The 12,045-nt window shown below is 38.3% G+C and overlaps 1 protein-coding gene across 1 annotated transcript; it reads right to left on the bottom strand.

Moving 5' to 3' along the window:
* Positions 1–2,663: 2,663 nt before the first annotated feature.
* On the bottom strand, positions 2,664–11,141 carry LOC141085340 (hyaluronan synthase 1-like). Its single transcript, XM_073570627.1, has 5 exons — positions 11,105–11,141; positions 7,914–8,785; positions 6,909–7,134; positions 5,855–5,987; positions 2,664–4,099 (listed from the first exon to the last, which is right to left on the bottom strand). The coding sequence occupies exons 2-5, from the start codon at positions 8,739–8,741 to the stop codon at positions 3,427–3,429; spliced, it is 1,860 nt and encodes a 619-aa protein (XP_073426728.1). The 5' UTR covers positions 8,742–8,785; positions 11,105–11,141; the 3' UTR covers positions 2,664–3,426.
* Positions 11,142–12,045: the final 904 nt, after the last annotated feature.

Here is a 12,045-nt window from a genome sequence, read left to right as displayed (position 1 = left end):
CCAGATCACTGACAGCTGACACCAGGCAAAGAACCAGATTACTGACAGCTGAGACCAAGCAAAGAACCAGATCACTAACAGCTGACACTAGTTAAAGAACTCAATCGCTGATAGCTGACACCAGACAGAGAACCAGATCACTTTCAGCTGACACGAGGCAAAGAACCTGATCGCCGATAGCTGACACCAGGCAGAGAACCAGATCACTGACAGCTGACACCAGACAAAGAACCAGATTACTGACAGCTGACACAAGGTAAAGAACCCAATCGCTGATAGCTGACACCAGACAACCAGATCACTGACAGCTGACACCAGGCAAAGAACCAGATTACTGACAGCTGAGACCAAGCAAAGAACCAGATCACTAACAGCTGACACTAGTTAAAGAACTCAATCGCTGATAGCTGACATCAGTCAGAGAACCAGATCACTTTCAGCTGACACGAGGCAAAGAACCTGATCGCCGATAGCTGACACCAGGCAGAGAACCAGATCACTGACAGCTGACACCAGACAAAGAACCAGATCACTAACAGCTGACACTAGTTAAAGAACTCAATTGCTGATAGCTGACATCAGTCAGAGAACCAGATCACTTTCAGCTGACACGAGGCAAAGAACCCAATCGCTGATAGCTGACACCAGGCAAAGAACCAGATTACTGACAGCTGACACCAGACAAAGAACCAGATCACTAACAGCTGACACTGGTTAAAGAGCTCAATCGCTGATAGCTGACACCAGACAGAGAACCAGATCACTTTCAGCTGACAGGAGGCAAAGAACCCGATCGCTGATAGCTGACTCCAGACAGAGAGCCAAATCACTGACAGCTGAAACCAAAGAACCAAATCACTGACAGCTGACACCTGACTGAGAGCCAGATCACTGTCAACTGACACTGGGCTCAGAACCAGATCACAGCTGACTCCATCCAACTGATTTAATGAGCCTTTCACAGTTTCACTGTACTGTCCGTGTGTACTTACACGTGCATGGCTTATCTTTGAGACAATCTTGTGCTACTGGCAGGATCAACTAGACCACTGACAGTTGACACCTGTCACAGAACCATACCACTTAAACTGACACCAGTCACAGAAGCAGATCACTGACAGCTACCTGTCACAGAACCAGATGACTGACATCTGACACCAGTCACAGAGCCAGGTCACTTATCACTGACAGCTGACACTGGGCTGAGAGTTTCAAAAGGATGACAAACAAAATAAATAAAATGAAAACAAAAATCTGATTCTTTTCAGATCACATAAAATATTGAAATACTGTACTTTGACAGAAATGAAATGTTTGAAGGAACAATAAAAGTAAAAAATGCACTAACAATAAAAAGTATCCCATCCTGTCCTCAGGTAATCTTATCCTTTTCTCTGATTTTATTGTTGTTTTTCATATTAGAATTTAAAAAGCAATTTGTATAAGCCTCTCTCATCCTCCTTACTGTCCTGTGTGTGGCTGCAAGACAACAGGCTACAGCAGACTCTCTCCCCCTTTGCCTTAGGCCACGTTCACACTTTCAGTACTTAGTCAGTATTCTACATAAGTATTTGTAAGCATAATCAGAAGTGGAACAATCGGATGAAAAGTATAATAGAAACACGTCACCACTTCTGTATTTACTGTATCACCCACTCCTGGTTTTGGCTTACAAATACTGATGTGAAATACGGACTAAATACTGAACGTGTGAACGTGGACTCATTTGCAGTAAGAATAAAAATACTTAAACCCTTCCCTCTTGGTTAAAGAGTAATCGTCACTTTTTTGTTTTCATAAATCATTAGAATACTAAAACTAAGAAACTGTAATATATCTTGTTAGAGAAATCCGCTTCTTCCTCCTCCAGGACTGATCATTTGTTCTCAAAATTCTCAGTTAATAGGTAAAACCTGTCTTCCGTGAACAAAGATTTTACATTACTGTCAGTTGGTGCTCATAAAGTTCGATAGAGGACTTGCAGGAGAAGGTCATCATGTGCATCTAACTCTTCCTACTTCATAAAGTTTTCAAAGCACCAACTGTAATGGGAACATCTGTCTTCACTAAATACAGATTTTCCCATGAATTGACGGTGACAGATGAGTCTGGAAGGAGGTAGAAGCAGATAGATTACAAAGTTGCTTATTTTCTTGAAGATAGTCTAACAAGTCCAGATAGCAATGGACATCATCACTTAACTTGCAGCAAAGATCGCTGGAGCATCAGATTGTACGGGAAACTGGTGTTAGCTACAGCTACTTTTCTTATTTTATAAGAATGGTTGCCTAACTATAAGGAAAGAGTCACATGGCTGTATAACTCGGACGAGGAATGTAACGCAATGCTCGGACTGGCCAGCGGCTCTACCCACCCAATCGTGACAGCTCCAAAGAGATACATGCTGTCATGCTCGGGTCATGAGAGCCGCCGGCCAGTCCAAGTATTGCGTTGCGTTCCTCGTCCGAGCTATACAACTATGGGACTCTTCCATATCAGTTGCACCCGTCAGATGACTACTTTATATCTCTATTCTCCTATGGTCATCAGAGCAGTCACTGATAATGCCTTCTGTGGTTTTTATAAAATTGTTCTAATTCTTGATGGCGTAAGTACAAATATAAATAGGTACAAAGAACAAAAGCAAAAATGCCATCGGTAATAAAAAATAAACATTTTATTCATAATAAAAACACAACAATGAAATAAATAATTATATAAAACCTATATATATAATTGCTGTTATGTGCCCACATTTTACCAATGCATCTTTATACATTTAAACAGGGTAGCGCCTATATGGAACCCTGGGGCTGTGGACTAACGTGTCGGTAACATGTAAGAAAATTGTTTTTATTTCTTACATTTTTGACTCTGGAAATTACTAATTTTATTTATAATAGTCTTTATTATCTATATATATTTTTATCAGTGAGATTGACATCATGCTGGTTGTAACTTCAGAGTGTGTGGGTGTACCCACTGTTGTAAACGCGTTCCGTAGTAGAAAACCGAAAGAAGTTTTCCACAGCCCCAAAAGCAGCAATAATCATTCTTCCCTGAGCCGCCTTGTTCTAATTACATGGGTAACATCCATTGGTTTAAGTCTTGACCTTTCAAGTCATAAAAAGACAGATGACAATAAATAGCACTGAATGTTTTAGCCTCGAGCTGTAGACAACCATTGACTTCATCAAGGATCCCGTAACTACCATGCACACCAAGATAAGACAACAAGTAAGGTCTACTGCTGAAATATTGGAAGCCATTTTGAAAAATGTCTTCTAAAATAGATGAAGTGGTGCAACCATTGAGGATGATGGAATCACCACATTCTTAGTCTGCTCTTCTTCAGGTTTCCTTACATCTTGGCTAATACTTCTGGCAGTATGTGCTTCATGATCACTTAGATCAACTCATCCTTGATCAATTATCAATATCATAATAATCACGCCTCTTCCTGCAGCAACGTCTGATCCAAACCCAGTAGAGGGTAACCATTAGTAGCCAGTAGCCGGCGTAAGCAGAAGCTCCATAGATCAAGTAGTATTTCTCAGCATCTAGAAGTCTACAGTCTGTACAAAGTGACATCATGATGATGGTATAGATCAGTCCTGCAAGGAGAACTCCCCACCAAATAGACAGAGGAAGTAGAGGGATATAGTTGCCTACCATTTTCTTTCGACCAGATGTTCCCCAGCTGCTTTTGTTCATGGTAAGAATGGCAAAGTACTTGGTTGGAAGGAGGCCAGCCATATACAGCACGGCATACAAAGACATGAATATCATGACCATGTTACGTCGAAGGAAACATGCATACAAGGCTTTGATGGTGGCAATGAGTTGGATGGTGAGCAGAACCCACATGATGTCCCACAGGTGGCAGCTGAAGAAGAGTTTTATGACTGTAGCGGTAACAAAAAATGGAAAGATGCCAGCAATGATTGATTCATAGGTCATCCAAAGGTGATGCTTGTGCCACCACAGAGCATTGTATAGCCACTCCCGGAAGTAAGACTTGGTCCAACGAGTCTGTTGATTCAGCCAACGCAGGAATTGGGCAGGAGTCTCAGAATAGCATTTTGATCGTGCTGTGTACCTGTTAAAAATATTTTTCATTAGAAATATCCTGTATTTTTTTAGTAATTTATAATTTTAATACTTCAAGTACCCAAATGCCAATTCAAAGAAATCTGTCAGTAGGATCAACCATCCTAGGCCGTCTATATGGGCATGTAGGACATAGGGAGCTGAATATAATGATACCTCGATATCTGGGATCCATTGTTTTCTTCTAGAGTAGTCCACATTTTTCCTAATATGTAAATTAGCTGTTAAGATCTATGGGCCGGATCTAGTTCTCACTAAGAAAATGCTTCCAGAGCTTATTGTAAATTAAATGGAGCATTACCAGTGTGAGACATGTAATGACTGACTGTCTGATCTCCTGATATTCATGTCTCACACTGGTAACACACACTTTCAGATTCTCAGGGAGATCCATTTCCGGCTCATTGATCTTAACAGCTCATTTGCATAATTAGAAAAATGTGGATTTCTCCAGAATAAGACATCAGATAGATGATATCAAAGTATCATTTTGTTCAACTGTCCATGATCTGCATGCTCATATAGATGGCTTAGGAGGGATGCTCCTACTTAGATTCCTTCAAACGTCAGAGATTAAAAGTAGCCAAACAATTCTATAGATATATAAATGATGTTGAACTATCTTTGATTTCTAATGTCAGGGAACACCTACCAAAATGATATAGTCAAAAGTGGGCAAGCCCTTTAAAAATACTGATTCTTGTTATAGCATAGACTACATAAGGTCACAATGTTTAAGGGGTAGTTACCTTTTGGATTTGTTTGCTCAAACATTTTCAGAACTTCCAGTGTGTTACTCACACTGGTAACACACACTTTCAGATTCTCAGGGAGATCCATTTCCGGCTCATTGATCTTAACAGCTCATTTGCATAATTAGAAAAATGTGGATTTCTCCAGAATAAGACATCAGATAGATGATATCAAAGTATCATTTTGTTCAACTGTCCATGATCTGCATGCTCATATAGATGGCTTAGGAGGGATGCTCCTACTTAGATTCCTTCAAACGTCAGAGATTAAAAGTAGCCAAACAATTCTATAGATATATAAATGATGTTGAACTATCTTTGATTTCTAATGTCAGGGAACACCTACCAAAATGATATAGTCAAAAGTGGGCAAGCCCTTTAAAAATACTGATTCTTGTTATAGCATAGACTACATAAGGTCACAATGTTTAAGGGGTAGTTACCTTTTGGATTTGTTTGCTCAAACATTTTCAGAACTTCCACATAAGTCCAACTCTCCATTCCCGTTGGTCCTGTTTCTCAGATACGATAGCTGTAAGTCTATCAGACATTCATGGAATATTCTGTGGACACGCCATAAATGTCTGAGATGGGAAAACCTCTTTAATATTTTAAGCGACATGTCTGTTTTGACCTTCCATGGACATGTATTATGTTGATCCAGAAGAAGACAAATATAAGTATATAATGAAGCCATGTCCGGACAGTGACCACATTGGGATGCATGGAATCATCTCCCTTTCAATCGCTTTGGCCATGTTTGTCATCCAAAAATTCTTCTAGATGAGCAAGTTCAACCTGAACAATGTTTTCAAAAATAGTTTCCAAAAATTATACGGGCCAAATTTTTCAATTTTCTTTATCACCTTTTCATTTTGCCCTTCTCTTTGAGAATATCCCCCCTCTCTAAAAGAACATTTTGGGTGGTCTTCTGTACTTTTATTTTTCATTACTTTCCTTTTTTTTTAGTAGGCAAACTTTTTGATACTCACTTAGTTGCGTAGCCAATACTGAGCATTCTGTTGGTCAGATGCCTATCATCTCCAAAAGTGCAGTGGGTTCCCAAAAACTTCTGGTTATACCAAGACTCAAGGAAAGTCTGAAGAAGATCATTTCGATAAAGACCTGAAAACCAATTGAAATTTACGATTTTTTGATGCTGAATTAAAATGCTGAGATTTCAACAGGAAAATGTGACATAGTTTTTTCCTGAACTATAAATTATTATGACTTGACTTAGGCTTAGCAGTATCTTCAAAGAATGCTGAAAACATCCTACATTATCGCTTCCAAAATGTAAGTATTTCGAGAAAATTTCAACTTTTATATGTTTAGTCACTACACCCTTGTTTGCTAACATTAGGGTGCCAAGTTCTCAGCACCCACTAAAATAAGGGATGCAGAAAGCAGGCAAAATCTCTGCTACCAAATTTTTAAGTCACTGATCATCAAACAAGAAATTTGTCAAAAATTAGACTAAAAAGAATAAATAGCATAAAAAGAACACGAAAAACTATGATTTTCTGTATAAAGTCCTTGTGGCTCCATCACACCTTTCCGGTTGTCCCCACCAACTTATGGTTATCTTCCTACAGCATGCTGTTTATCCATATGATTGCTGCTGCCAATCACTAACATCACTGCTGAGACCAGTGATTGACTGCAGCCATCACATGACATGGCATTTCAGAGAAAATGAGATGATTTCTCTTTTTAGGATCTAGCTGATAGGAATTGCTAACATAATTAGTTACTAGATGCAGCGGTAATGTACACTGTAGTTGTGATATGACAACTGCAGCCTGTAAATAAAGGCCAAGGGTACAAGAAAAAGTGAGAAACAACTAATTTTTCTATTTTTAACCTAGCGCTGATAGGCTGAAGAACCCTATTCCTGGAAAAAAAACTTAAAGTCAAAAACATCAAGTTTCAACGTTATACATGGCTTGAAGGAACTTGCATCAATGCGAAAATTTCTGAGTTTCTATCAATGTCTTTATTTTCCATTTTACAGATTCTACTAAACCACAGATAGTGAAGACCTACCTAGAGGACCACTGATGCAGGAGACACAGTTGAAATAGGATTGGCAAGCCCTTTCTACATTGAAGGCGATCCAGTATCGCAGGCTGCTCATAAAACTTATGTAGGAATCAGAAAGGTTCAGGATGCGCACGTCTCCTCCTACTGCTCCATATCGATCATTCGACTCCAAGACCTTCACCAGTTCCAAGGTGGCCAGTGGGTCAAGTTTTGTATCTGAGTCACACACCTGAATAATAAATTCCCATTAGCAAACATTAGTATCCAGTTAGAAATTAAGAATTACGCATCACATATTCATCAATCTACGTCAAACAAGTATCATATTTGCCCTAGACTTGGTGAGGGTTAGTAAACTTTGTTTCCAAAAAAAGCCACAACTGTTATTGTGCATTATGATTGAATGTTTTTCTCAATAAACTAATTACATAAGTGTCAATCGTTGGGGTTAATGTGGTCACAAGCACCACTCTCAATCTCCCTATAGGAATTACGTAGACTTCCAAGTGGTTTCTGGTCGTTGTCAGAAACAATTATTATGATGGTAGGTCACTACAAATATTTTCAACAGAAAAGTGACTGGTTACTTGAAGTTCCTGGGCCCCAAACCACTCCTCTGTCATCCCAATATTATTGTCTTACTTTGTTGGGTCTTCTAGCCACGCTTTCACTGGGAGAAACTGCTATCAACCACCCTCTATCTCGTCAAATTGGAATTACGTAGACTTCCAAGTGGTTTCTGGTCATTGGCAGAAACGAGCATTGTAATGGATGGTCAGTTCAAAAATGTTCACAAAAATAGTGTCTAATTTGAAACTCCGGGGCACCAAACTACTCCTGTCTCCCTCACAATATAAGTGCCTTATTTTGAAGGGTCATCAGTGATAGTACGGTAATTGCTATCAACCACTCTCTACAGCTTCATCATGAAAGCAATTGCTACCATGCATGCTCTCTAGCTTCATCCCTGGTTAGTTGCCAACCTAAAGCATTAGATGTTTGGCTTACCTGGACATAGTCAACACTATCTCCTAGAGCTTTGAAAGCGGTATACATGACTTCTCTCTTTCCACCCCATTTTTGCATGATGCACACACATCGCTTTGTCCTAATAAGAGTCTGAATATCCTGTCTGGTGGGATCTTCCATTTCGATTTCTGTGTATATCGGCAATGGCTCTTCTGGCATATCAGCACCCAAATTATTCATTCCAATGGTGTATGGCCCTGGACTCATTATGGTTTTATCATACAAAGTGTCTTCACAAACTTCGGCATAGATATCATTCTGATGCAAATCTTCTTGGGGCATCATGTCTGTGTGACCGTAGAATTTTTCGGCAGTGTCTGTGTCCCAGTGGTGGTAATTGTTTTTCCATTCATAAGTCCCTACATCTTCTTTGGCAAAAACTTCTTTGAACATGTCCATCATGTACCGGTCTTCTGGACTGTTGCCATCAATTATCATGATGATCTGAAGTTTGTCTGGGGGGTACTCTGTTTTTTTGACAGACTCAAGGCACTCTCGTAAATAAACAGGATCTTCCTGGTAGGCAGATATTGTCAAGGCCACCGATTTGGTGTATGAGCAGGGTCGACCACTTTTTCTCATCTTTCTATGCTCCAAAAAGGCAAAAAAACTTTGAATAATGAGATGGGCCGATAGAAAGGCACCATAGATCCCAAAGGCCATAATTTTAAACTCATCTGTGGCTAAGGGTATGCTGTCAACAAATGCCCATAGTACCCCAGCAAGAACTAGAAATGCAAAGGTGAAAGTAACTATCCTTCGAACTACACCCACCCAAGGGCGGTCATCCTTTTCTATATCGGCCATTTTTTTAAGGACTCTCAACTGGGAGAGAGTTATGAGAGATGTCTCTGCAAATGAAATTAAAACAAGTGTTATTCAAAAATTTTGACTTAAAGAAATAAAAACTGACAATTAACATGAAATAAAGCAAATATTGTTAAGTCTGTGTGAATTAAGTTTAGATGATTTCTTAACAAAATTGACTCTAGTGGGCAATTGGAGGTGTCGTAAACTTCTTTTCAGTTGGAAAGATTGTTTGCTTTTGATGACTTAGGGGAAAACATAAAGTTTTTTCAATCTGTAAAGGTGCTAAAATCTGATTTTTCATATGTTGAGGCTCAACTCTACGTCCCCTGAGCATAAAAATGTTGTTAAGCCAGTATGTTGACTTCCATCAACCAGTTCCTTCAAGCCCAGAGGATTCAGAAGTCACCAACTACATTTTTGCTAAGCTCCTGGCTCGTTTCATAAAAGAACAAGTAGATCTGCTCCTTGGTATTAAATTGGCACAAATAATAAAAATTAAATAGACATTGCCCTGGTTGACTCCTCGGAGACACGTTTGTGGATTATGGCAAAATGGCAAAAGGGGCAATTGCTGAAGGTTCTCCATCTTCTAGTAACTTTCTACTGTTCTGTCCACACCAAAGTGACTAAGTTCAAGAACATTGAGACCAAGGTGACTTGACAGGTCAGGACAGACCTTATAGTGGAGCAGCAGCTTGTACGTTGCCCTTGTTTGTAGTCATCGCTACTCCACAACTTGGCTGGTGACACTAGTAAGTTGGCTGCTGATTTGAGCTCTGCATAGTACTGTTCTTATAAAGCATAGGTTTGCACTTTTACTTGGTCACTGTATGACAGCATTACCTTGTCACTATATGCAACTGGTATTATTGAAAACTATTACTTAAGCACTATATGGAACTCATTTACTTTGCACTAGTTGTAGCTTTTATTAAACATCATGTAGCACTTTATCTTTGGCACTGTATAGAACCATTATTATTAAATACTCCAAGGGTTTCCAACCATCCAGAAATTCCTGGTAAAATAGGCTACTATTTTTTTTATCTGTAAAATACAATTGTGCAATGTACAATTGTACAATACAATGTAAAATACAATTCGATGTGTCTATATACCGTATGTTTTTTATAAGCTGGAGAAGCCGGCACAAACTATTGTAATTATCATTCTACAGGTCACAGTAATTAGTGCTTTTCACGATATTCTACACTGTTAACATATCTCTTATGTTTTTTTTAAAGTTGCTTTTCTTTTTTCTTCTTGTGGTATTCATTGACCGTTTTGCACCAAATGATGCACTAGGTTCATGAATTTTGTGCAAAATCAGAAGTACTCTCTACTTTTACCTTTAACCTTTCTTGCAACCTTGTTGGCACAAAACGTGTCACATTCTGATAAAATGACGCAAAATTCATGTAAAAATTTCAGACGTCCATAAAATCACACACATCCACGGGGAGGATTGGAAGGAAAGAACATTTAGACAAAAAATTTGCTACCTTTTTAAAATGTTGCAATTATTTAATCAGCCGAAAAAAATCTGGAAACCCCAAACCTACCCGCATTGACGAACGCATGTAAAATAGACTTTAAAAACAGCACAAATTAAAAGAAGAATATGGTGCAAATTAAAAACAGATGAAAAACAACCACAGTTAGGCATAAATAGATTCAAATAATAAATTGGGCCCTATGTATCCATAAAAAATGTTGACTGTCCATCATTTTTCAGTAAAATAAGCTTTTATCTATCTATCTATCTATCTATCTATCTATCTATCTATCTATCTATCTATCTAGTATCTATCTGTAGCTATCTATCTATCTATCTGTCTATCTATCTATTATCTATCTATCTATCTATCTATCTATTATCTATCTGTCTATCTATCATCTATCTATCTACCTATCTATCTATTTATCTTTCTATCTACTATCTATCTATCTTTATATTTTCTATCTATTATCTAGAAAAAGAAAACACAGCAGCACTCTATATGAGTCAAGATATATGCAAATGTTGAAGACATTGAATCTAAACTGTGCTATTACTCCGTAAGTGGAACTTACAAAAATGAAGGTTTTTAGTGCATAAATTGGCCAATTCATATGTGCCCATCAACCACAGCAAGGTGACCTCCATCTGATGGGTCCTATTCTACTGTACATGCCACTCTTGAGCTATTAGCCTTCAGTTAAATGAAGAAAACATGTCACTATCTATCTATCTATCTATCTATCTATCTATCTATCTATCTATCTATCTATCTATCCATCTATTATCTATTTCTCTATCTCTTTTCTATGTTACAGTGAGATGAATGCACTGGGTATATGAAGCCTAGATGTTCTCTTACCAGCTCAGCCGCGGTGCTCCACTTTGGCACTATGTTGCACTCTCTCTCTCTCCCCCGGAGCGTGTTTCTTCTTTAATATAGGGGACACACCTTAGAGCTGCCATGATTACGTCAGAGCTGACAGACGTCTTTAATGTTCTTTCTGTGTAGTGAGTCTAGCAGGATAATTTGAGGCGACCTCACATACCAGTCACATATGGAGGGGAATTTGTCCTACAAGCCCCCCGGCATTGCTGTTCCCCACCGAGGACACTACAGTTTATGTCATTTTTTCATTACTGTGTTCTGTCATCTACAACGTTTAACTTTTCCATCAAAGCAGATTTATAAGGATTGTTTTTGCTGCAGAGCAAGTTGTATTTTTAGACCATTTTGGGTGCATATAATCCATGACATGTGGGGCCTCGTTTCTGGCAGCTAGAGTTGTAGTTTTCATTGTTATCATTTTAGGGTATAGGAGAATTAACATTTACGTTTTAGTACACTTATTCTTCTTTTATCTTACTATTAGCTCAATAAACAATTTATTAATTTCGGAATACGGATTGTTAGGCTTGCGGCTTGTTACTTTTTTATATTTTTTATAATTTTTTATTGTGTTTCTCTTTTGTAAATATTTTTGACACATTTTATTCACCTATATGCTGTATATACACGTACATTTTCTTGAGATTTAATGATGCCTTGTACACAGTCAAGGCCACCAGCGCCAGAGGCAGCAAAACTTTGCTTTGATTTATCAATATATATATATTTTTTAAATTTGAAAGGTTATCCCCCCCCCAAAAAAAATATACTTTTTTATTATTAGATTTTTTTTTTATTTTTGCACAATTTACCTCTAATTAAATTTAAGAAAAGTGGACCCTACACAATATTATATACTGTATGTATAATAACAAGCCGAGTGGGTACTAACATCACTACATTGGTTAAGCCAT

The sequence above is a fragment of the Dendrobates tinctorius genome, unplaced genomic scaffold (assembly GCF_039654945.1).
Source record: "Dendrobates tinctorius isolate UK_male_01 unplaced genomic scaffold, ASM3965494v1 ptg000028l, whole genome shotgun sequence".
Lineage (NCBI taxonomy): Eukaryota > Metazoa > Chordata > Amphibia > Anura > Dendrobatidae > Dendrobates > Dendrobates tinctorius.
The sequence above is the reverse complement of the archived record's forward strand: the minus strand, read 5'-3'. Positions and strand labels throughout refer to the sequence as shown.